The 25,221-nt window shown below is 37.8% G+C and overlaps 2 protein-coding genes and 1 pseudogene across 2 annotated transcripts in view; 1 reads left to right on the top strand and 2 right to left on the bottom strand.

Moving 5' to 3' along the window:
- Nucleotides 1–5,695: 5,695 nt before the first annotated feature.
- LOC127435435 (protein LLP homolog) lies at nt 5,696–7,592 on the top strand. Its single transcript, XM_051688929.1, has 3 exons — nt 5,696–5,768; nt 6,611–6,814; nt 6,891–7,592. The coding sequence occupies exons 2-3, from the start codon at nt 6,622–6,624 to the stop codon at nt 7,049–7,051; spliced, it is 354 nt and encodes a 117-aa protein (XP_051544889.1). The 5' UTR covers nt 5,696–5,768; nt 6,611–6,621; the 3' UTR covers nt 7,052–7,592.
- Nucleotides 7,593–8,910: 1,318 nt separating this feature from the next.
- On the bottom strand, nt 8,911–18,128 carry LOC127434918 (hematopoietic lineage cell-specific protein-like; annotated as a pseudogene).
- Nucleotides 18,129–19,124: 996 nt separating this feature from the next.
- The window catches only part of LOC127435392 (golgin subfamily B member 1-like), a 28,919-nt gene continuing 22,822 nt past the window's right edge, over nt 19,125–25,221 (bottom strand). Inside the window, exons 18-20 of the mRNA XM_051688836.1 lie at nt 22,598–22,669; nt 20,501–20,591; nt 19,125–20,405 (exon numbers count right to left, since the gene is read on the bottom strand). Of these exons, the coding sequence (XP_051544796.1) occupies nt 20,268–20,405; nt 20,501–20,591; nt 22,598–22,669 (301 nt within the window). The 3' untranslated portion in view covers nt 19,125–20,267. The remainder of the gene's footprint in view (nt 20,406–20,500; nt 20,592–22,597; nt 22,670–25,221) is intronic.

The raw sequence follows: 25,221 nt of genomic DNA, 5'->3' as shown, positions 1-25,221 counted from the left end.
AAAGTCATGCAACCTGACTGCATGTGAGAGCCACAGACGGTGTGTGTTTGTGTGTGCCGCTTGCATCCTGATCATTTCAGAACACAGTGTCCTGGGACTTAATTATTATACACACAGCCACGTCACACTCACTGAACGAACCCTAATTGGGGGATTCAAAACACACAACAACAAACACAAAACTCCCCCCCGCTACAAAGAGACTCAACTGACTGCCAAGGGCAATGTCACTTGAGCAGCCCAGCAGATGGGACTTTCAAATTCGGATCCTCCTGATAAGAGAACTTGCTGGTCCCATGATATGTTGGTTGCAGGTTGTCTTCAGTTTGTTTGTTGTTTTATTTGCCATGGTCTAATTCTATTGGTTTTACAAAAAGCTACTTACATGAGTTTTGGGGCTGCGGAGGGATAATGTGACTGTGGCTGATTTTTGGGTAGCTGGAAGGAGTCATCTTCGCCTTACTATGCATCGGTTCATGGGCAACATCAGTACTGATAAACAGAACCTGAGAAAGGAGAAGATAGAGGAGATTTTTAAAGCTAAATTTCATTGTTAAAATACTTTATTCTTTCCCCGCTTAATATGCAGAGACTTAAGATCTATAAAGATGGTAATTGTTTCAAATTCTTTTTAAGGTGCCGTATGTAAGATTCAGAAACCCTTGTTATTAATGACACCTGTGACCGTTAAGTGAACTGCAGCCAGCTACCTGTTGCTCGTGCTCCTGCACACACTCCATAGGGACACGTGCGAGCGAGCATCGACCAAAACAATGACGTAACGTACAAAAAGACTGAACGTGATTCACTGAAATCATGCTGATAGATGCATAGTTAAAATTACACAGTTATGATTGTTTTACTAGAAACTTTGAGACTGTATAGTATATATGACTCTCCAGTGCTGGAACAGGGCTAAAACAAAGTGTGGATATAGGTCTGACTATGTGAGACTGTAGTTTGAAGTAATCACTTTTCTTTGCATGATACATTGACTGCATTTATACGATAGCCTATGTCGGCATTAGCTAGCTAGCCAGCTTTATCAATAGCTGTTAGCTAAATTTGGTGGATGATGACTTAGCTGTTTATAAAATAGACTGTATTATAAATACGTTGACACAATTCAGTATTGATGTGATTCCATCACAAGTGACATTTTAATATATCGATGTGCTATTGTTTTATAATAATAGTTATTATATTACGCTACACTAATGAATGGGTCTTTTTGCATTACCTTGAACATTGCCTAGCATTCATTTCATGTGTTATTGTAGTTTACCTTGCTGAATATTTACAGATTAGCATTGTTTATGTCAGTTACTGTGAATCAGCATACCTGACTTTTAGTATAAAGAGAAGATCGCTGAAATTATTGAAAGTTATGAAGCAAGGTAGCTTGCAATTCGTCAGCGTTAGCAGGCAAGATAAGTTAGCTAAAATTACACAGCTCAATCCTTATGACACTATATTTCACATGCTTTGCAGTTACGCAAGCTTACCTGTCCAATAAGAAGAACGCCAATTCAGGGTTGGTTTTGATCCCCAAAATCGGTTTTGATCCCCAAAACCGAACAAAGGTCCCTCCAGGAATCAAATGCCCTGCCGATGTTCACTGCAGTTTGTTGTTGCTGTTGAATAGCGGAAGAGCAGCTATTACTGAGGCAAGGCTCTCGGGAGCGCTCATAAACGTCACATCCTTTGGATTTTCCCGGCAAAAGCGACCCACTCCCTTCGCATGAAAATCAGTCTACAGGCTTTAATAGGCAACCTAGGAAGTCCAGGAAGGGCTAATTTTTTAAGTTGCGTTACAAGTCGTTCACACATTGGCAAAAAAAAAAAGGCGAATATTACATGAAAATTGTTACATATTGCACCTTTAAATTTGCTTGGCTCCTCTGTGATAAAACTCATGCATTTGGAAGGCAATTAAATCGGGGACAAGCGAAACTATACGTCGATCACATCATTCCAGTCGCACTTGTTAAATGGAAAGTTCCTCAATCCACAAACTGTGTCCTCTGTATTTGCATTCAAATATGTTTGAAATTACGCTAAAGTGAAAATCAAATTTTCAAAGCATGTATGAGGGAACCATGATAAAATGTGCTGCGGACATTTACAGCAGTGCCGGTCCTCCCTATAGGCAAATAAAGCAAGTTGCTTAGGGCCCCCAAATCTGCCCCCAAAAGGCAAGGACCAGCACTGATTTACAGTGTACATTATCACATACGGCACAAGCCAAAATTCTTAAATATCATGGACAGTAAAGATAGTTTAAATGAAATTTGAGGTGATATGGTAAAAATGGTCTTCTTATGTTTTATCTATTAAAAAAACCAGATATAATTTGGAATTATCCATTTTTTTTTTAAGTGGCGGAAGAAATTAAACCTTTTAAATAAGCTCCGGCCACTTTTCTGGGATTAATCGACCCGTATCTACGTGTAGTTGTGCAAGACCTATGTATAAATGTATATAGTATACGTTTCTATATTAAAATGTTATATATTACAATTTTACTACATGTTGCTACAATAATAATGGCCCACTTCAAAAGTTTATGGGATCTGGATCTCATTTTTCTTTTCCTTCTTCTTAAGAGTTCCCACTCACTGTGTTGGAACGGCGACGTAATTTTGTTATTGTGAATTATTTCAAACAGTTGTGTTACCCAATCCTCCATTGTTCACAATGTACATTACCGCCAGAGCTGTTACAACACAGCGCAACCGTACGACACTTAACAGTGATCAAAAATGATTTCCAAAATGACTTTTGTATTATAATATTCGGAGATCTGGATTCAGACGTTAATTAAATTACCTCACGACCTTGGTGTCTAAAAACAGTAGGTAATTCGGATGGAAATTTTCTCCTGGAAGGAGGAAGAAAATACTGACATTTCAGATTCGGACAGCAATAAAATCACAGACTACCCCCTGTAAATGCTGGAATTACCTCACACCTCCATGTAAAATAATATCTGAATAGGGCTTTAGGCACAACTATAAGTAAGCCATTCATAGGTTAATTTTCACGAAAACCAGAAACACTGTCTCTGTAGAGCTATAAAAATTCTTGTGTTTGTTTTGAGCGACCCTCTTTGACCCACCCCAACAACATTACTCAGCCAATGGTGTGACTGGGGGGTGGGACAGTCTGACTGTTTGAACAACTGCAGGCGAGGGGCGTATTCAGAAAGCTTTTTTGAAAACACTGTTAATTCCGTTCAGGGGCCCTAGTGTCGCAGAAATTACATACTTGCAGATCTAAAAAAGGGGAAATCAATATATCTATCAATATACATATATATATATATATATACACTACCGGTCAAAAGTTTTGAAACACTTGACTGAAATGTTTCTCATGATCTTAAAAATCTTTTGATCTGAAGGCGTATGCTTAAATGTTTGAAATTAGTTTTGTAGACAAAAATATAATTGTGCCACCATATTCATTTATTTCATTATAAAACTAAAATTTAATAATAATAATAAAAAAAGTTTTAGAAATTGATGACTTGGACCAAATAATAAAGAAAAGCAGCCAATAAGTGCCCAACATAGATGGGAACTCTTTCAATACTGTTTAAAAAGTATCCCAGGGTGATACCTCAAGAAGCTGGTTGAGAAAATGTCAAGAGTACATGTCTGCAAATTCTAGGCAAAGGGTGACTACTTTGAAGATGCTAAAATATAACACAGTTTTGATATATTTTGGATTTTGTTTAGTCACAACATAATTCCCATAGTTCCATTTATGTTATTCCATAGTTTTGATGACTTTACTATTATTCTAAAATGTGAAGAAAAAAAAAAAATAAAGAATGAGTGTTTCAAAACTTTTGACCGATAGTGTGTGTGTGTATATATATATATATATATATACACACACACACACACACACACACACACACACACACACACACACACACACACACACACACACACACACACACACACACACACACACACACACACACACACTGGCGGCCAAAAGTTTGGAATAATGAACAGATTTTGCTGTTCCGGAAGGAAATTCAGCAAAGTGGCATTCAGCTGATCACAAATTATAGTCAGGATATTACTGATGTAAAAAACAGCACCATCACTATTTGAAAAAAGTCAATTTTGATCAAATCTAGACAGGACCCATTTCCAGCAGCCATTACCCCAACACCTTATCCTTGAGTAATCATGATAAATTGCTAATTTGTTACTAGAAAATCACTTGCCATTATATCAAACACAGTTGAAAGCTATTTGGTTTGTTAAATGAAGATTAACATTGTCTTTGTGTTTGTTTTTGAGTTGCCAGAGTATGCAATAGACTGGCATGTCTTAAGGTCAATATTAGGTAAAAATGGCAAAAAAGAAACAGCTTTCTCTAGAAACTCATCAGTCAATCATTGTTTTGAGGAATGAAGGCTATACAATGCTTGAAATTACCAAAAAAACTGAAGATTTCTTACAAAGGTGTACATTACAGTCTTCAAAGACAAAGGACAACTGGCTCTAACAAGGACAGAAAGAGATGTGGAAGGCCAGATGTACAACTAAACAAGAGGATAAGTACATCAGAGTCTCTAGTTTGAGAAATAGACGCCTCACATGTCCTCAGCTGACAGCTTCATTGAATTCTACCCGCTCAACACCAGTTTCATGTACAACAGTAAAGAGAAGACTCAGGGGTGCAGGCCTTATGGGAAGAATTGCAAAGAAAAAGCCACTTTTGGAACAGAAAAACAAAAAGAAAAGGTTAGAGTGGGCAAAGAAACACAGACATTGGACAACAGATAATTGGAAAAGAGTGTTATGGATCTTAAACCCATTGAGCTTTTGTGGGATCAGATAGACTGTAAGGTGTGTGAGAAGTGCCCGACAAGACAGCCACATCTATGGCAAGTGCTAAAGGAAGTGTGGGGTGAAATGTCACCTGAGTATCTGGACAAACTGACAGCTAGAATGCCAAGGATCTGCAAAGCTGTCATTGCTGCACATGGAGGATTTTTTGATGAGAACTCTTTGAAGTAGTTTAAGAAGTTCTGAAAAAAAATTTCAAATTGTAATAGTAATTTTTCACATTTTTAATGTCCTGACTATATATTTGGTGAATAAAAGTATCAATTTCTTTCCATAAGAGCAAAATCTGTACATTATTCCAAACTTTTGGCCGGCAGTGTGTGTGTGTATATATATATATATATATATATATATATATATATATATATATATATATATATATATATATATATATTAGTCTGAACTGCTAATTAAAGATTTGTATTTGCTGTTTACACAGTCTAGGTGCTGTCACAGAGACCGGTGAGATATCTCAGGATACTTATTTCAGTGATATCTTTCAGGGAGAAGGAACATTTTCTGCATACCTTTCCATAAAAATATTGCTTACAGCACCTTTATGAGAATTACAACTAATAATTATGGCAATTACTGCTAACGTTGTGCTGTATACTTCTTTGAAACATACTTCTTTGTTTTTTGTTTTTTTTTGTCTTTTTTGTCCCCACCTCACATTTGAAAACTAAAGAGGATTGTGAGATCACTGCATTGTGATGTTCATAATATCGCAGTTCTGTCTCCATCTACTGAACGAATGAGTTTACTGCCGCGTTATCATTCCAACCGTCAACACACTTCACACTAGACGTTGTGTCGTAAAACAGGAAACGCCTGACGCAAAAGTTCATGTTTTACGTCAGCTGTGTTTAGACACACGTGGAAAACGTGCGCTTACACGTAAGTTTTCTATTGCGAATTTAACAGCTTTGAATATACGATGAAACAATTCTGTCAACAAATATGCAAACAGTAGGAGTTTTTACGTCAGTATCTGTTAGAGGAGAGATCTTTGTGAATGTATGAAGTGGCTAACAACAATAATTGTATTTACTGATTATGTAGCTTCCACCGTTCTAATGATAGAACAGTATTGATTCTGAACATATGAGATGATCGCTGCAAAAATACGAATGATTATGTATGTTTAATAAGCAACAATATGAAGGATTATTAGTGTTTACTATGTAGTGTGGAGTGTTTTTCAGATCAAACTCTTCCAGTCTTTCCGAGCACTAGTCATCTGATTAGATATCGGCTGATATTGATTTTAATAACCGATACAATACAATATTGTGTCTACAAATAATTAAACTAGTTTTATTTGAAATCTACACTTGTGCAGAGCCCCTCACTTAATTAGTATTTAGGATGTAAAGTCTTTTGTGTATAACTTTATCAGTAAACCGATATAAAAGAACCAGTAAGCAATTAAGTGTACAAGTGTAAGTAAATATCGGTCTATCTCTGCATCTGACACCCCACATTCCAGTCTACTAATGAGCTGATAAGTTGAATCAGGTGTGTTAAACGAGGGAGACATCCAAGATGTGTAGTTGCTGGAAAAATCCAGGATCAGGACTGGAAAAATACTAAATAGATAAGCAAGTTGTTCAGCACATTTCTTTGCTGTTACATTTTCAGTGTGTATTGTTTAAATAAATCATGATACTGTCACATTATGCAAGTAATTGTCTGTCAAAAATGTAAGCCCTCCACAATAACACATTTTCTCTCTTTAGTCTCCATTAGGATGGCGAAAAGTTTACGCAGCAAGTGGAGGAGGAAGATGAGGGCAGAGAAGAGAAAGAAAAATGCCCCCAAAGAGCTGGCAAGACTCAAAGCAGTGCTGGGCCTGGGGGAGAAAGGCGAGATCACCATGAAAGATGTAGCTGAGGTTGCCACCGTCGTGCCAGCTGAGAAAGTGAAAGAGAAACCAGATGATGGTGAGCTGGATTTTGATCAACTTAATCAAGTTGTTCTGCTTTACCTGGTTAGGTGATCACTGTGGTTGTGTTGCAGGAAAGATGGATTTGGACAGTAAGCGTAATAAAAAGACAATGCTGGATGATCAAGGGCGGTATCCTGTCTGGATGAGTCAAAGGCAGGCAAAGAAGATGAAAGCCAAACGTATGACTAAAAAGGGAAAACCTAACAGTAAGAAGAAAGGGATTGCATGGTAGATGAACGGATTTGCCTGTGTATGGCCTCCAATCCGTGAATAGTTGTACAGGAGCCTTGCTGTGCATCGTTTGGATGTGCAAATTGAAAATATCCATGATTTCCGACTGATTATGAAGACAAATACTTCGCAGAGTTTGCTGTTGTCAAATGTAATGACGATCTAGTAGGCACTGTTTATGGCTTATCATTGAGAACGCGAGATGTGATCAGACTGGGATTCATTGAATGAAGAGCATATTTAAAGATCTTTAATCTGCTGGATAATATGGGGGAAGAATGTCTATTTAAATACTCTCAAGTACTCTGGATTCAGCATGCTACCTGGCTGACTCTTTCAATAAAATAAAAAGTCAGTCTCTCTCAGGCTAAACAGTCTGGAGACTTTTTTTTTTATTATTATTATTGTTATTATTTTTGATCTTTTTCACTTATTGGGTCTGCTTAATTTTTAAATGGTAAAGTTTTAAGAGTGTTTCTATGCGGACAGAATGATTATGGATGTGCATACATTTTTATCTTAATAAATCCAATATATGTCATGGTGAAGTTTGTCTTTTGTGATTAAAACAAACGCATTATATTGAATCAGTCAATAAAGGCACACTTCCTAGTATACTTTAGGTGCATGCATACACCGATCAGCCACAACATTAAAACCACTTGCCTAATATTGTGTAGGTCCCCCTCGTACCGCCAAAATAGCGCTAACCCACATCTCAGAGTAGCATTCTGAGATTATATTCTTCTCACCACAATTGTACAGAGTGGTTATCTGAGTTACCGTAGACTTTGTCAGTTCGAACCAGTCTGGCCATTCTCTGTTGACCTCTCTCATCAACAAGGCGTTTCCGTCCACAGAACTGCTGCTCACTGGATGTTTTTGGCACCATTCGGAGTAAACTCTAGAGACTGTTGTGTGTGAAAATCCCAGGAGATCAGCAGTCACAGAAATTCTCAAACCAGCCCGTCTGGCACCAAAAATCATGTCATGATCCAAATCCATACAATGCAAGTGAATGGTGACCAGACCTTTGAAGCTCCAAAAAGTAAGGCAGCATTAAAGTATTCCATACAACTCCAGTAGTTTAATCTATACCTTCAGAAGTGATATGATAGGTGTGGGTGAGAAACAGATCAATACTTAAGTCCTTTTTTACTATCAGTCTCCACTTTCACATTTTGAAAGTAAAAGTAGAGGTTGATAGTAAAAAAAAGACTTAAATATTGATCTATTTCTCAACCACACCTATCATTTAGCTTCTGAAGACATGGATTTAACCACTGGGGTCGTATGGAGTACTTTTATGTGGTCTTTATGTGATTTTTGGAGCTTTAAAGGTATTGTAAGGACCTCAAAGAAAGTCATACACATGGGATGGCATGAGGGTGAGTAAATGTTGAGAGAATTTTTATTTTTGGGTGAATTATCCCTTTAATACAGTTCCAGTCTCAATACATTTTGATTGATATTTGCACATTTGGAAAAATCTTGAAATTCCTTGCATAAAGCAGCACTGTTTAAGAATATACAGTAGTATGTTGGTAGTTGACACGCCAAGCAGTTACAGCAGTATCCTGCATTGTGACACTATATGCCGTCTAAAACTTTTAAACAGCATTTTTCAAATCCTTTCATAATGATTTTGCATACATGAGGCACTATGTGAAACATTTGCACTTTTAGAAATTTGTCACTTACAAAATGACTAATAATTCATGTTATGTTCTACATATGTCATTATACATTAATATACATTTTAGCCTACAATCCTGATGTATAAAACATTTGTGTTCATGTTATTTGGCATCTACCCATATGCCTTCAATAGACCATTTCTATTCAGCTAATGTAGGCTCCTTAAAACAACTAACAGCAAGAAGTAATTTTTCTAAAAGGTTTGAATTTTTGTTCAGTACATGTTTGTATATTGCACTTGTATTGTCTTAGAAAAATGCAATTGAAACAAATGTCATGCAAAGTGGCCAGTGATCATATTTGATCATTAAAACTACATGAGCTGCACAAAGGTGGCAGGAAATAGTCCTGTGCGCCCATGACATGTTCCTTTCCACCAACCCTCATCCACCATCTCAATGTTAGTGATGTCATCGGGCATGAAGGAGATCTCATCACTGTTCTCTGCAAAAGTAATGTAGCTATTTAGGAAAAACGTATGTAAAATTTAATCCTAAGTCAACGAAACAATTCTTTTTCACAGATGACGACACATTTCTCAGGTCAACCATTCACTGCTATAGAAGTTTTTCCTGCTATAGTTTACTTATGTGTTCCAAACCCAGAAATGTAAAATAGGTCAATAAATTGCTATGACTTAAGGTTGCACTTACCTCCTTAGTAGTCATAAATGGCCACAGCTGACTGTCCTCCACTTAGATCTTCGTAGTCATTTTCAGCAACTGTTGGAAAAGCAGAATAAAGCAATTACAGCATTCAGAAACATTTGTAACAATTATAATTATAATAAGCGATCTGTTTTCTCTCCTTGTGACCTTAATAACACTTCGATCACTGTTAGATCAAACAGCCGCAGAGAAAATCTAGTAAGTGGGAATGTAATTGTAAAGCAGTCGACCCAACCAATTACTTGGGTAGAAGGGAAAGTACAGCCGACCACATGTAATGTTTGTTTATGAGGTTGTCAAACCTGTAGGAGTATGAGCCAACATCCTCATAGTCTTCATCCTGCAGTATAGGAGGAGGATAAGCACGACTAGCATCTGGCTCCTCCTGCTCCTCCTCTTCCTCTTGGAGGTCATTAGAATGGGGAGGCAGAGATGGTGGCTCCTCATAGTCGGGCTTCTGCTCCACCTGTAAATTAGGCCTGCTTTTCTTAAAATGAGCATGTGCCTTACATTACACCAACTTACATACTATATGTATATATATATATATATATATATATATATATATATATATATATATATATATATATATATATATAAAAGTATAGATGAATCATTGACTAAGGTTGTGTATGATCGTGCCTGTACTTCTGTCTCTGGTTCATCTCTGGAAATTTTAGGCAGTTTTCTGAATGTCTGTTGGGGTTTCTTGGGTGCTGTGAACCTGCTGTCTGCGTCGAGACTCCTCTTGTTCTCTCTTCTCTCTGGCGAGTCTTCTGGCTCTCCTCTGCTCTCTTTCTATTCTCTTCATCCGAGGCTTTAGCCATGTTCTCAAACCGAGATTTGAGGTTTCCAGCTCAGCAAGCATCTACAGTGGACCAAAAAAGTAAGCTCCATAAGCTGACCTTTCAATCATCCTGTTATAGTTACCATGACATGCACGTTCCTCATTTAATTTTTACTATGACTCCTTCATTGTTCTTTTTTGCATTTCATTAGCAATACCCTACAATGCTTCCTACAGTATTCGAGAAGAAACAGTGCATCACTGAAGATCTGCCATGGGGTGTTTTGTGTGGAGAACCGCTGATGTTTTGATATAATGATGCATGAAGTAAGGTTTAGTTAATGCCAGTTATAATTAACAGTTATATTTAAAGTTACAGACGTGATTTTATGATTCATCATCAACTAAGATTATCTACTTAACATAAAGTGTAATGCCAAGTCGGAAAGACAGAACACTTAAATTACATTGTGTTGGACTATTTTTTATTTTAAGTTTTTTGGATTTTCTCCACTTTTCTCCCCAGTTTGGTATGCCCAATTCCCAATGCATTCTAAGTCCTCGTTTTGGCGTAGTGACTCGCCTCAATCCGGGTGACAGAGGACGAATTTCAGTTGCCGCTGCATCTAAGACCGTCAATCCGCACATCTTATAACGTGGCTTGTTAAGCGCGTTACCGCGGAGACATAGCACGTGTGGAGGCTTCACGCTATTCTCTGCAGCATCCACGCACAACTCACCAAGTGCCCCACCGAGAACGAACCACATTATAGCAACCACGAGGAGGTTACCCCATGTGACTCTACCCTCCCTAGCAACCGGGCCAATTTGGTTGCTTAGCAGACCTGGCTGGAGTCACTTAGCACACCCTGGATTCGAACTCACGACTCCAGGGGTGGTAGAGTTTATTTTATTTTTTTATTTTTACACATTTATTTTATATTTTTGGCAGAGAAACATACTGTTTACATCATTACAACAGTCCATTGAGAATTGAGAATCTGACTGATGATGTGCTGCCAGTTTTAATGCCATGTTTGTAATTTTTTATGTTTGACAATTGTAGTTCTGAAGTGAACTCTTCTGTCGAGCAAGTTATTGTGGGCAATATTAGCCAATAAAGTGTTCATAGATCAACACTTCGAAAATCTACCGGAAATAGTAGACCATCCGGCAACTTTGGGACACTCATTTCAACATACTATGATTTGAGGCACCCTAATTCTATTCTCGGATACTATTTAGGGCAAATTGGGTGCATATTGGGATGCAGTGTCAGGCTTGCTTGACACTAGCAACAGCATAGGATGACGATGCGTTCAAAGTCAAACACAGCTGGACAGAGCGCAAATCCGAAAGCAGGATCTCAAGTTTCAAACTACGTTTAACTTGACACAGTGATCTAAAAATGCTGTATTTTTTACATAACACAACAAATGTGAGATGATCCAAAAGCATCCGTCTGATGCAGGTGTACATTGACGCGTCCTTAGAGAAGCCCTTATCCACCTTTTTCCTGGGGGCCTTACTGGGTAAAAACGAATGTGGGTGGGACTTCCGCTGGAAGTTGTTCTACAGCATTCCCCAACTCTGGCAGCAGTCATTTTTAACCCTATTTACTGCTGGTAATAAGATGTGTTTCGGATGATCAGATCGCAAATGGTCAGCACTAAATATAGTTGTAAACGGGGTGCAAAATGTTTTGTGATTGGATCACGAAAAACACATACAGAGGTAGTCAAAAACTATTGCATTTGAGGTTTAAAACGGCATCCTGATGCGTCCTGGACGGCAGCAAAGCACCACCTTTCACCAGTCAATCACCCACCAAACAAATGTTTAAACTTATGTGTGGATTTAAAAGGAAATAACCGTCCGATCGGAAAACTTGAAAAAGCAATTACATACCCAAGTATGAGAGCACAGTTGTGTTAACTTGACAACGGAAGTAACGCCCATATTTCTCATTAAGCATCACGGGATGTATGAAAAAGTTGGATAATAAATCTGTCTCGGACAGACTGACGAATTCAATTGCAAAATGGATCGCTGTGGACTGTAGGCCAAAGATAGCCTTATGTTAATAATATGGAAATAAACTATATATTGACTTCTAAAGACACTTTTTTTTTATTGTCTTATCAATGATTCACTTGTCTGCCACAATAATGTAATGCATTTGTAATTATCTGAATTCTTATATTTATAATATATATTATATTTATAATTATTTTATTATGTGATTAATTAATTGGCATATCATTGGTTTGATATTTTGTGATCTAATGCAATGACATTCAAGTGTATAAATATATTTTGGTGCCACTGAATAACACAAATCTTCCTACCCCAAAACCAATCAGATCAATTGTAATTATATTGCGTTAAAGACACTCACAGGCTTCAAAAGCTTGAGGTTTTTCATATGATGATGTTGGAGACTCCATGTCACTGAATGAAGCTGCACTCTACGGGAAAAACACTCGATGCACATTCACTGGGAAATCGTCAAACATTCGCTGCAAACCATCAAATAAATAATTAATCTTCTTAAATGTACCTTATCCATGTGATCTTCCTTGACTCCATAACGTCCTCCAAAACCCTTTGCATAGTCTGAGACATTATGAGCCCTTTATGCTTCTAGAATTATACTTACACATTATGTAAAACAGATCAAAATGAGTTGCATTTTGAGCTTTGCTTGTCAGTTTAACACAGCACATTTTGTGATAAGAACATAATTTATGTTCTGTGCTTGACATTTTGTCTTTGTATTCTTAAACCTCTCTTTGCCCTCACCCAACAATATATTTTCACCAAAGCCCTTGACATAATCTGGGCAGTCAAAGACAGTCACAATTATGGATGCCAGTTAATTTGACACTAATACTGTCATTGTCATGCATGAGAGCAGTTTTAAAAGAGTTTCTCTTTAGATAAATGACCATGAAAAACTTTTTGTGGTACCTTTTTGTGAATGATGTTTCTCGGTAGACATAACCCAAGGCAGCCTTGTCCACCTTCTCTTTTTCCACTCCTTATTTTCCCCCAAATCCTTTAGCATAGTCCGTGAGAGGTAAACAGAATTATTTGACTCTTGCTCCAAAAGCAGACCAAAATATGGATTGAGCACCAGGATGCTGGTCAATATCGGTAAAAGTAGAGCTCCAAATTACCTTTCTGTGACTGGTGTTTCTCAGTCTCGCCTTTGTAGTCGTACCCCATCACAGCCTTATCCATCCTTTCTTTCTGTACACCGTATTTGCCACCAAAACCTTTGGCATAATCTTGGTGAAAGCAGAATGTTTACCATTAGAAGAGTAACTGCAAAACACAGGAAAGTGAAAAGTTGTCTGTGAGGTTTTGGATTTGAGATATTTGAACGCATAACTAACTTTCTGAGAGGCATGCTGCTGTACTTCACCCTTATACTCATAACTCATGGCAGACTGAATTGAGTAGAGAATGAAGAATGAAAGATAATAGGAAGAGACAGTTTCCAATCCATGTGTGCAAATACAGATTGTTTTATTAATAATGATCGATGAGTAGAGGAGCTTCTAACCTTGTCCACACGGTCCTTCTGTACTCCGAATTTTCCACCAAACCCCTTCACTGCATCTGTCTGGGACGAGTGCTGCTCTACTTCTGCCACATATTTTGCCCTAAAGCACCCTGGGGAAATTCAACATACAATCTTCAAGTCTTTTATTACAAGACATGTGAGAACCAATGGTGTTTGATGTCATTGTCATCAAACCTGCTGCAGCGCATCTTGAAGTTTGAATATGAGCATATGTAAATGAGATTTGAAGACTATGGCGAGGGGAAGATTACTAGTGAATAATGTCTAACATTTCAGCCTATTCCTCACACATATTCCTGTATTGGCTACTTTCAAGGGGCTTTTTTTAGCTTGACAGCCCCTGGTCACTGTATATTTTGTTGCATGTAAAAGCGCAGCGTGAACATCTTCAAAAACACCTACTTTTGTGTTGAATGGATAAAAGAAAAGTATATGGTTTGGATCAAATGGCTGAATTATTCTTTTTACATAAGCAAATTCAAATGATTTTTACTTTTCCATTCAAATCATTAAATTCTTCAAAATTAGGCCAACAGGGTGTTACTAAATCATCTATTAGCTAGGTTTCTTATTTATTAATTCAAGATGAAAAAAACAAAACAAGAATGATAGTTAATGCTCCTTTAGAGAGCAGATATATTTCTAACAGCTTGATCTTATGAAATGTACATGACATTGGCAACATTTTTGCAAACCAAAATTACGTGCTTCATAACAAGTTTGGCTGCAGTTTCCCAGGGAATTATCCAGCGGGGGGTGCCAAAAGCGAGTGAAATTATGTTGTTATCAGTCGAGGTTTTTTTTTTTTTTCTCCAATTTGGAATGCGTAGTGACTTGCCTCAATCCGGGTGGCGGAGGACGAATCTCATTTGCCTCCACATCTGAGACCGTCAATCCACGCATCTTATCACGTGGCTTGTTGAGCGCGTTACCGCGGAGACTTAGCGCGTGTGGAGGCTTCACGCTATTCTCCGCAGCATCCACGCACAACTCACCACGCACCCCACCGAGAGCGAAAACCACATTATAGCGACCATGAGGAGGTTAGCCCATGTGACTCTACCCACCCTAGCAACTGGGCCAATTGGTTGCTTAGGAGACCTGCCTGGAGTCACTCAGCATGCCCTGGATTCAACTCGTGACTCCAGGGGTGGTAGTCAGCATCAATACTCACTGAGCTACCTAGGCCCCATCAGTCGAGGTTTTTAAGGTGAATATTAGATGGATGTTTTAATAAGTAAAACATGTCTTCCTAACCTAAAACCTTAACCATTAGTGTCCTAAAAGATAAATGAGAGGTGAACAAGAGGGGGGCCTGGGTAGCTCAGTGGTAAAGACACTGGCTACCACCCCTGGAGTTTGCTAGTTCGAATCCCAAGGCATGCTGAGTGACTCCAGCCAGGTCTCCTAAGCAACCAAATTGGCCCGGTTGCTAGGGAGGGTAGAGTCACATGGGGTAACCTCCTCGTGATCGCTATAATGTGGTTCGTTCTCAGTGGGGCACGTGGTGAGTTCAGCGTGGTTTCCGTGGTGGGTGGCGTGAAGCCCCTACACGCGCTATGTCTCCGTGGCAACACGCTCAACAAGCCACGTGATAAGATGCACAGGTTGAAGATCTTAGACACAGAGGCAACTGGGATTCGTCCTCCGCTACCCGAACTGAGGCAAAGCACTACGTAAGCACATTGGGAATTGGGCATTCCAAATTGGGTGAAAAAGGGGAAAAATCCTTGCTACGCAAACTCAATTTCACACATCATTGAGTTGTGAATTGTGCCAGTGCTCAATTCATAACACAACACAAGTACTGTGCTGCAATCTCATCGTTGCTGCAAGGGGCGCTAGAGCAGATTTACTTCTTTCAATTTCAATTGTCATGGCGGACTTTTTCTCCCCAGTCCATTCAAACAAACTTGTTTTTTCTCCGTGTCTCTCCCCACTCCTCAACTATCGACTCATCTACCACATCCGGGCTGCATCCGAAAACGTAGGCAGCTGACTTGCTACTTAATCAGTTAATAGCTTAACTGACAGCTGTTTTGAATGAATGGAACTCTTAAGGAAACTGGTCTCTGAACAGTTTGAAAAGCACCTTATTTTCATCCTGCCTCCATATACAGCCTCCGAAGGCAGCATTTTACAGGTTTTGGATGCAGCACCGGTTTCATGGTCATGCCTACAAAATCTATTGCACTCTTGTCATCTGATGTTTGTAACTGCCAGAGAAATGCAAGTGCTCACTTAATGTATGTACAATGGGACCACGTGTTGGCCATGCATTGGCCAAGCACTCGCGTCTGCATTTGAGTGCTTGCGTGAAGTATGTTTCGAACTTTACCCTTAACCAGGGCTATTCAACTTCATCGAAAAGTGGGCCAGATGGAAAAAATCTTCAGGACACGCAGACCAAGCCAAGATATTTTGTTATCGAAAAACTTCTATCTACAGATATTATGTTATAGTAGGCCTATAATATTTGTTCACTATATAAATAAAACATTTTTTTAAAGCTTTATTTATTTTTTTTACCATAAGAAATGTTCCAACTAAGAGGAAATAAAAAAACAAAAAAAAGTGCTTTCAAAATTGGTCCATTACAGAGAGACCATATCAGACTGTTTTTTTTTTTTTTTTGTTGTTGTTGTTTTAATAACAGTGACGTTTATTATAGATGTAATGATTTAAACTTTTGACATTTCAAATTGAATTTCTTGACCAAATTAACGAATAGAACTTTTCTGTTGCTCCGAACTCACACTTGTCATTCGTCCATGATTTTAGTTCTTTAATCTTCCCCTTTGGTCAAAATGACGGGTAATGGTTCTTTGTAGCGCAACCTCCAAAAGCGTCTAAAAGACCCGGCGCTCCTGCACGAGACACTGTTAAAACATCAAGACGTGGCGTAACGTCCGTCTAGCACAAGTTTACATAGGAGATCAATTGTGAACAGACACAAAACGCGTTCGGTGTAAACAGCCTCCAAGGCAACTGACAACCTCACACGGGCCACTGACAAATTCAAACTGGCCGGATTTGGCCGTGGGCCGCCAGTTGAGTAGGCCTGCCCTAAACCAGCACCTAAACCTAACCGATAGTGTTTTAAAAGCAAATTTGACATTAAAAGCACATTTACTGAAGCAACCACGTCATCTCATGTCACTTCTGTGGTACTTTCGCTTCACTTTCTCTTCTTGTCGAGTGTGCTTGACTGGTCTCAAGCCGCAGTCTTCAGGTGAACTACCGCGCAAGCTAATCACATTGGAATAAGTGTGTAAATGTAGGTGGGTCTGTAATACAAGTGTTGAAATGTATAGTTTTTCCAATGATGCATTACAGCAAAAGTGTTTCGATATCTTAACATACAGAAACAGTGTGTGAGTAAAAGAGCAAAAAATAAGTGTTTATAAATTTATAATCAGCCGTTGCACTATTGGTTTGTGTGAAAATGAATCAAACACACAGTTGTTATAGCGCCTCTAGTGTTCGTTTTACTATGAAACTGTGGTAAAATGATGAAAACAGCACATAAAATTCAGTTTGCAAAAATGTAGTTATAGTAACGTTCATTCTATGAGACTAGGTTGGATTCTAGCTTAAGTCTATCCTTGTCCATTCTGTTTTTTCCACTTCAAATTTCCCCCCGTAACCGTAAGAGGCTTTATGGCCCTTCGCCATCTCTTTCTTTTTAACCACCTGATGTTCCTGAGACACCTTCTGCCTGAGATTGCAATACTTCACATAAACACAGGCATACTGCTTGTTACTGCATGTTTCTGCATTTTGCACATTACAAGGGAATGCGGTATGTTTTCAACATAAGTTCTCTGTTGCAGAATTTAAGGGTGCACATTGTGGTTTAACATTTATGGCACCATTTTAAACCTAGTGGTATAGTGCAACCTCTTTTTCCACTTATGACATGATGTGACCTCACAGTTATCAGTATATATTTTGAAATGCAACTCAAGTCGGCAGCAATTCTTCTTCCTATTTTCTTTCTGCAGAGAGTGACACTCCTCCAGCTGTGTTTTCAGTTCAATGCATGGTGGTGGGATTAAAACAACCTGCCTTTGCTACATGCAAGATACAGTAGTCTTGTATAATTTCAAATGTGGTGGACTGAATCAGAGATTCAACAGAGAATAGATCAAAATTCAAGCTCTCTAATATATGAACCGTTAATGTCCATTAACCATTACCTGATGTGTTCTTTTCAGCAATGCTGAAAGAATGTTTTCCTGTCTGCTTACCTCTTACCTTTTGGATCTGTCTCCCAGTCATCCCCCTCTGAATCCAACTTCACATTGACATCATGTCCTACCACAGATTTCCACATCAATAGAGAAACTGAGAAAGAAAACATTTCATGACTCATATAACATTCCCTTATGTGCACCCAATTGAGTCATATGCAAGCATTGGGTTTAAAATACATAAAAATAAGACTTAAAAATGAAAAATACCCACAAATGTCTTGTATGTATATTTATTTTGGGCAGAAAGTGACTTATAAACATGCTATAAGCAGTAAAATAATTCTTTAAAAAGTAAGAAAATAGACAGTAGCCTATAGCTTTAGTGGTGTCAAGATTAAAATTTCAAATTCAGGGTGTGCTGAGTGACTCCAGCCAGGTCTCCTAAGCAACCAAATTGGCCCGGTTGCTAGGGGGGGTAGAGGCACATGGGGTAACCTCCTCGTGGCCGCGATTAGTGGTTCTCGCTCTCAATGGGGCGTGTGGTGAGTAGCATGAGCCTCCACATGCTGCGAGTCTCTGCGGTGTCATGCACAATGAGCCACGTGATAAGATGCGCAGATTGACTGTCTCAGAAGCGGAGGCAACTGAAACTTGTCCTCCATCACCTAGATTGAGGTGAGTAACCGTGCCACCACGAGGACCTACGAAGTAGTGGAAATTGGGCATCCCAAATTGGGAGAAAAATTTCAAGAACTTGACAGGATGCATGTTTATGTAGTTTCCATTGTTATATGGAAATCGTTTTATTATTGCAGCTTCACATTCATATTTAACTTGAACTTAATGTGAATATAACGAGTTAGTGTTGTTGCACTTTGCAAGTTCCTCATTTTTACCAGAGTATCAGTGGAAAAAGTCATGTCCACAGTTTAAGACACAACTTTAAAATCATAAACACCATGATACATACACATTAGCAATAATATAATGAAATAAACAAATGTGACTCCTTAAAAAAAAAAAAGTTCTGGCAACTCACATCTCCCGGTTGCATGTCCTTGTAATGATGCACAGCTGAGATTACCTGTCAAAAATAATGTAAGACTCCATATAACAAGAAACCACACAAAACACCATTCACGTCTTCCCATAAATAGACTTTATTTCCAAAAGATAGCCCCTACAACAGGGTAGCAGGAGGTGAGGAAGGATAATTTACACAGTTAAAACACTCACAGGGCTGTGCTTAAAATCTCACCGTTAATAGAGACAATATTTGAACCACAATCTACTGCAGCCCTACACAGTCCTAACAGATCAGAGTGAGAATAGAAGTCTTTCAGCTGTGAAAACTGCCATGAAAGCTGAACATTAATGACTTTATGAGGCATACAGTATCTTATAACCGAAACAAGATTCAAAATATTTAAAACTAGTAATAAAATGATCCATGTTTAAGCTATTTCATTTAAACCACCAAGGGCAAATAAACGGAACAGTAGTCCAGAGATGGAATATGCATGATGTGTAGTGTATTAAAGGAAACAAATACCAACAAAGCAAACAAATCAACCAAAAGAACACCAAAACAAACATATATTAATGACAGTATTGCACCAAGTTGGCAAACGAGTTTGCCGTAAAATGGATAAACAGTTAGGACGCTGGGACCACTGCGAAGACTTTTGACATGTCTCGCCAAGCACAGACCGCATCAGTTATGCTATTAAATTTCATCTGAATTTTTCCATTTTATGAATGCAAAAATAGGAAAATTGCAATTAAACAAATTACAGGAAGTTGGAATGTGGTTGAAACAGTCTTCATTTACACAATTGTGTATAAAGACAAAATGAAAGTCTCTGTCACAGAGAAACATGATCTTATTATGTCAAGAAAAGAAATACAGTATATATAGACTCTGTACAGTGTCAACTCCATTTACATTTTCTAAATTAAATTTAAAAGTCGTGAGATAATTCTTAAAGGGTACATTAATGTTTTTGAGGAAGTGCACCTATTGCTCTAGTGTTACTGGTCTGGACAAGCCTCATTAAAACAGGGTGGAGCTGATTTTGGCAAAAAGCATTCTGCTCAAAACAAACAGATTAGATGTAACTTTGGGAAATAAGCAAGAAAACCAATTGTAAACGGGTTAACCCTGTGCAAATTAAGGTGTCAATTTGATTGTATAATAAGCCAACGAGTACGTAACTCTCTTTCTCTCAGTATTGCATGCTAGGTCTCTCTCTCACTCAGTTATGCATTCAGGGTCTCTTTCACAGATACCCTCCCATGCATAACAGCAGCAGTACGTGCACAGTTAGCAGGTACAGTGACACCAGCAGAGGGGTGCGCTGGCGAGAACAGAATGCGACTCGCAGCATCCGGATCAGCCCAGGTCCACCACTTCGTGTCTAAGGGTCATAGAAACATTTGACATATTATGTAATATCATGACTGTATGTTTTATACGAACTAGCATGGCACTGCATTCAGGGTTTGTGTTTACCCGTATAATGGCGCCCTCTGGTGGCTCAATAAGGACCGCCGTCTCCGACATTGTCGCATCAGAGTCTGTCTGCCACTCTCCCTGTGCGTAACTATAGGATAAAGGAAATATTCACATTTCAAATTGAATGGTAATAAACATTTCATGTTTATGTTTAAGAAAGGTACATGGATTTAAATGTAAAAAACAAATCGATTTAATTTCTTAATACATGTTTTCTTCATCACTATATAGAACAGAGATTCCAATGTGATTGTACATATTATGCATGTAAACAATAAACATGCAATAAAACATATGTATGAGATATAATATATGCAATTTCAAGATATTATATTTATTGATGGAATACATGGATTTGTACATTTTTAAAAAGCTTAAATGTGAGCAAAATTATTAAAAACTAATGATAAAATAAAATTTGTAAAATAAATATTTCGTTATGTTCATTAAGTTAGAAGGTCGCCTGTATAATTAACAGCATTAGCTGAAAGAGATTTTTTTTCCCCACATGTAAGCGAAATTGACATTATAATCGAAATATATCCAAATTATTCAGAATTAGATCAGAATTGAGAAATCTTTTTCAAGATTTATTGATAAAAGGACATCAATAAATCAAACCAATACACGTATTATATTTGATATAGAGAAAAATTTTCACGATTCAATCAATTCTGATGGATATAAAAAACAAAAAAAGAGAGAAAAGCGTGAAGCTTCCACACGTGCTAGGTCTCCGCGGTAACGCGCTCAACAAGCCACGTGGTAAGACACGCGGATTGACGGTCTCAGACGCGGAGGCAACCGAGATTCCTCCTCCATCACCCAGATTGAGGCGAATCACTACGCCACCACGAGGACCTAGAACGCATTGGGAATTGGGCATTCCAAATTGGGGAGAAAAAGGGAAGAGAAAAAAAAGCTTTGTTTTCTGTTTGCATACATTTTTTTCAAAGTATATATTTTTTTCCAGCAGAAGTGCTTGACATGGGGTGGAAGGTTAATGGAAAGACATAGTTTGCATTTGATTTACTCTGAAAAAGTAATGCCCTCTAACGTGAGTGGTTGGACAGTTATTTTTATATATAGATATATATATATTTTTTTTTATATGAGCTCTACAATTTAGGTTTCATAATTTAGTATAGGCATTGGTAAATCACGTTCTGTTGATAATGTAAGGTCAATGCTAATGCTGTTAAATCCATAAATAAACACATCGTGGGCAGGTGGTACACAAATCAATGGGGGAAAAAATCCACACATTGTAATATAGCTTGCAAATCTGTAATAATTTACAGTTTTTCAGCCAAAGATCTTCTGGCATTCTATTAATTTCTCTGAATATTCTTCCAGTTGCAAGTATATCAGTGTTACCATCATGATTTACCAGAAAAGTTTCACAAATGATGCTGGCGATGCGCTGCGAGCTGAACCAAAGAAGGTTAATGGTGGTGGACATCCTCCTCCTGGCACGAACTGAACATCTTTTACACTAAAGCTTCATATCAAACCATTTTTAACTGGTTGATTCACAAAAGAGCCTCCGATGACAGCAAAAACATGGGATGACAGTAAGTCTTCACTTTCTTTGAGACGCTATTGTACTTGCTATATTAATATTTTACGATGGGAATGCACTTCATTCATAAAAACTATTTCATTACAGTTCTGCATAGATGTTAACAGAATTTACTAGCAAGTCTGGTGCCTTCCTTATATACCATTTTCATGGGTGTGAATTATGACAATTGTGAATGAACGTTCACACGCTCCCTATTTTTGAATGTTTGGAATTCACTTACGTTTTACTAAAAAATCTGGGGAGTACGAAGAGTTTGTACGGTCCATTTTACGCTCAAATTACTCCAAATATACTCACATATTTATGAAAGTTTCATGAATGAGTCCCATTGACTTTAAATCTGTATATCTTTGTGTAAAAACTACATTTTGGTTCATATGTATGCTATATTTCTATGTTTCACTGTTTAAGGTGGTCAATGGTCTCATCACACTGTGAACATCCTGTCTATGGCAGTCTGCAGCAAAAATGGCCAGAGTCAGGAAGGTAATCTGAGATTAGGGTCAAACCGCTTGAGGCGATCCTGTGCGGCAATGAGCTGCTCCTCTACTCCAAGTCTCTGTTCTGTCTCCTCATCGAGCCTGAGAGAAACACACACAGCACAAAACTTACTGTACAGCAAAGAAAATGAGAGTTGGCACATGGAATATCATTAAAAATAGGATCAATTATGCACTTTTGCCATACAAATTGTGATGTACAGTTCAACTGCCTAATCAAGTAGTTTATATTTCACATTACAGGCAATTTAATGTTGATCTCTGGACAATACATTTCTGGGAGAGCTGTTAGCAGCTAAATGACTTCCTTGCTTTGGGGAAAGTTGTATTTGCGGTACTGGAGCAATTGTACATCGTTTTATTAAATGCTGCCAGGAGATGCCGCAGAACGGGTGTAATATCTCATAATGAGGGCTGAAATGGCTGCTATGCCCATACGCCGCCAGCTTCTGTATACCTGGGAGCGCCTGCGCTCAAAACTGTTCTGGTGGATTATGAGGACCCACTTTAACTTTTGAATGTCATGGGCTATGTTCAAAGAATTGTGTGCTAAGGTCAGACCTTCTTGCACAAATAGACAAAACACTTTATCGTTTTACGAATAAACCTTAATGCACGTTTTGACAAATGTAAAACTCTAGAACATCCACCTTTGACAAGCGCATAAACTTTTAAGCTAAATTTGAGAGTTTATGCACATATCAAGCATTTCCATTAAGGTTTTCTTAGGCGCAAACTTACAAATAGTATAAATATAGTTGGATGGAAACCCAGCAATACTCAATTCCTTTCATATATAGTACAAGTTGTTTCGCAGAACACTATTTTGAACACACCCAATGTAGCTGTTTGGGTTATTTTCTGTTATCAGTTAGCTGTTATCAATAACTACGTTTTCATCCAAGGGGTTTTTTTGCGACAAAAAGTGTAGCGCATCAAAAAGTTTACAGATATGTCTGATAAAAATGCAAATTATCGCTAAAATTTCACAAGTGTCAACATAACATTTTTCCATTTAACTCTAGCGCATAAAATCTATGTCGATACTTTTTTGAAGAGAAAATTGGCATTAACGCAAAAATGTAGTGTCACATGTCAGAATTTACTCCAATCGTTAGCCTGTTTTAATCATGACGACAAGGTATACATCCTTGAAAGCCAATTTATTGTAGGTGAAGCATTCCTCACACTGTTATGGATTGGTCTTAATGGCATACCTGCACAGATCCGATGCTGCAAAAACATCTGCATCATGAGTGCCAACACAAATATCTCTCATTCACCTGTCATCGACAAGTGCAGGGAGAACAAATGAATGGCCACTCTTTGCGATTAATTTAATCGAGCTAGCCATCCGTTTATTAAAGTTGCTTTTCCACACCATTCAAAATAATAGACGGCAGTTACGGAATTAGCCCACAATACAAAAAACATATCATTTCTGTGCACAAAGATGTTTTCAATTAAAAATAAATACACAATACTAGGAGAAAAACATCAGTGTGCTTTTTTGGAACACTAACATATAGCCCAATTCTATTAAATTATTGTTTAGTTTTCTTTTGGAAAAAAAAAAAAAAAAAAAAGGCCAAATTCCCTGTATTAAATTAAATAAATTACTAAAGGAGTAAAGCATTAAATTAAAAAAATTAATTACCAAATGAAAAAAGCCTATATAATTGCCTTTTCTTTACACAAACTTAAATTAGCCTTACCCTGTTCTGTAGATGAAAAAAGTCGGCTGAATGGCATTCTCAGAATGTTCTGCACTTTTTTCAAGACTATAAACTATCAGAACTATTTGTGGAGTTCACTTTCAGAAAACGAGCTTTTGAACATTTTAAAACTTTTAAATATATTAAAGCTAACCCTCTTCACATTTGCTGAGCTTCTTCAGAAAATATAAATTGCATTATGATGCTAAAATTAATTTGAGATGACAATCAAGTTCAGTTGGTCATTAAAAGTTGCTGGATAAATATGCGGGACATAATGCAGTTGTGATGGCAATGCTTTAGATTAGATGATTGTTGAAAATAGCCTATTGAATATCAGGAATGTATCATATATGTAAACTCTGATATTACACCACATCAATTTTTCTTTAATAGCTGTGCACACAGCATACAAACATCGATGGATGGCCCTAAAAACTAAGACCTAAAGTTTCTTCACAGCAACATAATTTCCCCATGACGCTTGTGTAAATAACAAACACAGTATCCGTGGAAGACTTCACTATTTTATTCTCTGTTGCTTCGCTTTATTTCCAGATATTCCATAGTAGTTGCTCAGTTTGTTTCCTTTAACTTTCCATTGCGATAAGCAGCAAATTGAGCTGCAGTAGTGGGGTTTCCCTACAACAGCAGAAAGTCACGTGGACTTCATCTTTATCAGCACACTTGGTTGTGATTGGTTAATGTTGTATCTATACTGTACACCTATATACACAGAATGGCAAAAGGTCAGGCAGTTTATTAATTCTTTCCTTTATTAAGTTATTTTATCGAGTTTACTTGCATGCAGACATATAAATTGTAGTGTACTATAGGTTCGGTTTGAATAATTTTAATTAGCTTTTGTGTCTTTTCTATAATCTCCTGATTATTTTAGTGTTGTACTGCACCCAGAGC

Source organism: Myxocyprinus asiaticus, chromosome 45 (genome assembly GCF_019703515.2).
Source record: "Myxocyprinus asiaticus isolate MX2 ecotype Aquarium Trade chromosome 45, UBuf_Myxa_2, whole genome shotgun sequence".
In the NCBI taxonomy this organism is placed as follows: domain Eukaryota; kingdom Metazoa; phylum Chordata; class Actinopteri; order Cypriniformes; family Catostomidae; genus Myxocyprinus; species Myxocyprinus asiaticus.
This window is presented reverse-complemented; position numbering and strand designations above follow the sequence as displayed.

Bases quoted from the DNA above. Each gene is read 5' to 3' on its own strand.
- LOC127435435 (XM_051688929.1), top strand. From the start codon at position 6,622: ATGGCGAAAAGTTTACGCAGCAAGTGGAGGAGGAAGATGAGGGCAGAG. The intron at 6,815-6,890 runs GTGAGCTGGATT...GTTGTGTTGCAG, and splicing joins GAAAGAGAAACCAGATGATG to GAAAGATGGATTTGGACAGT.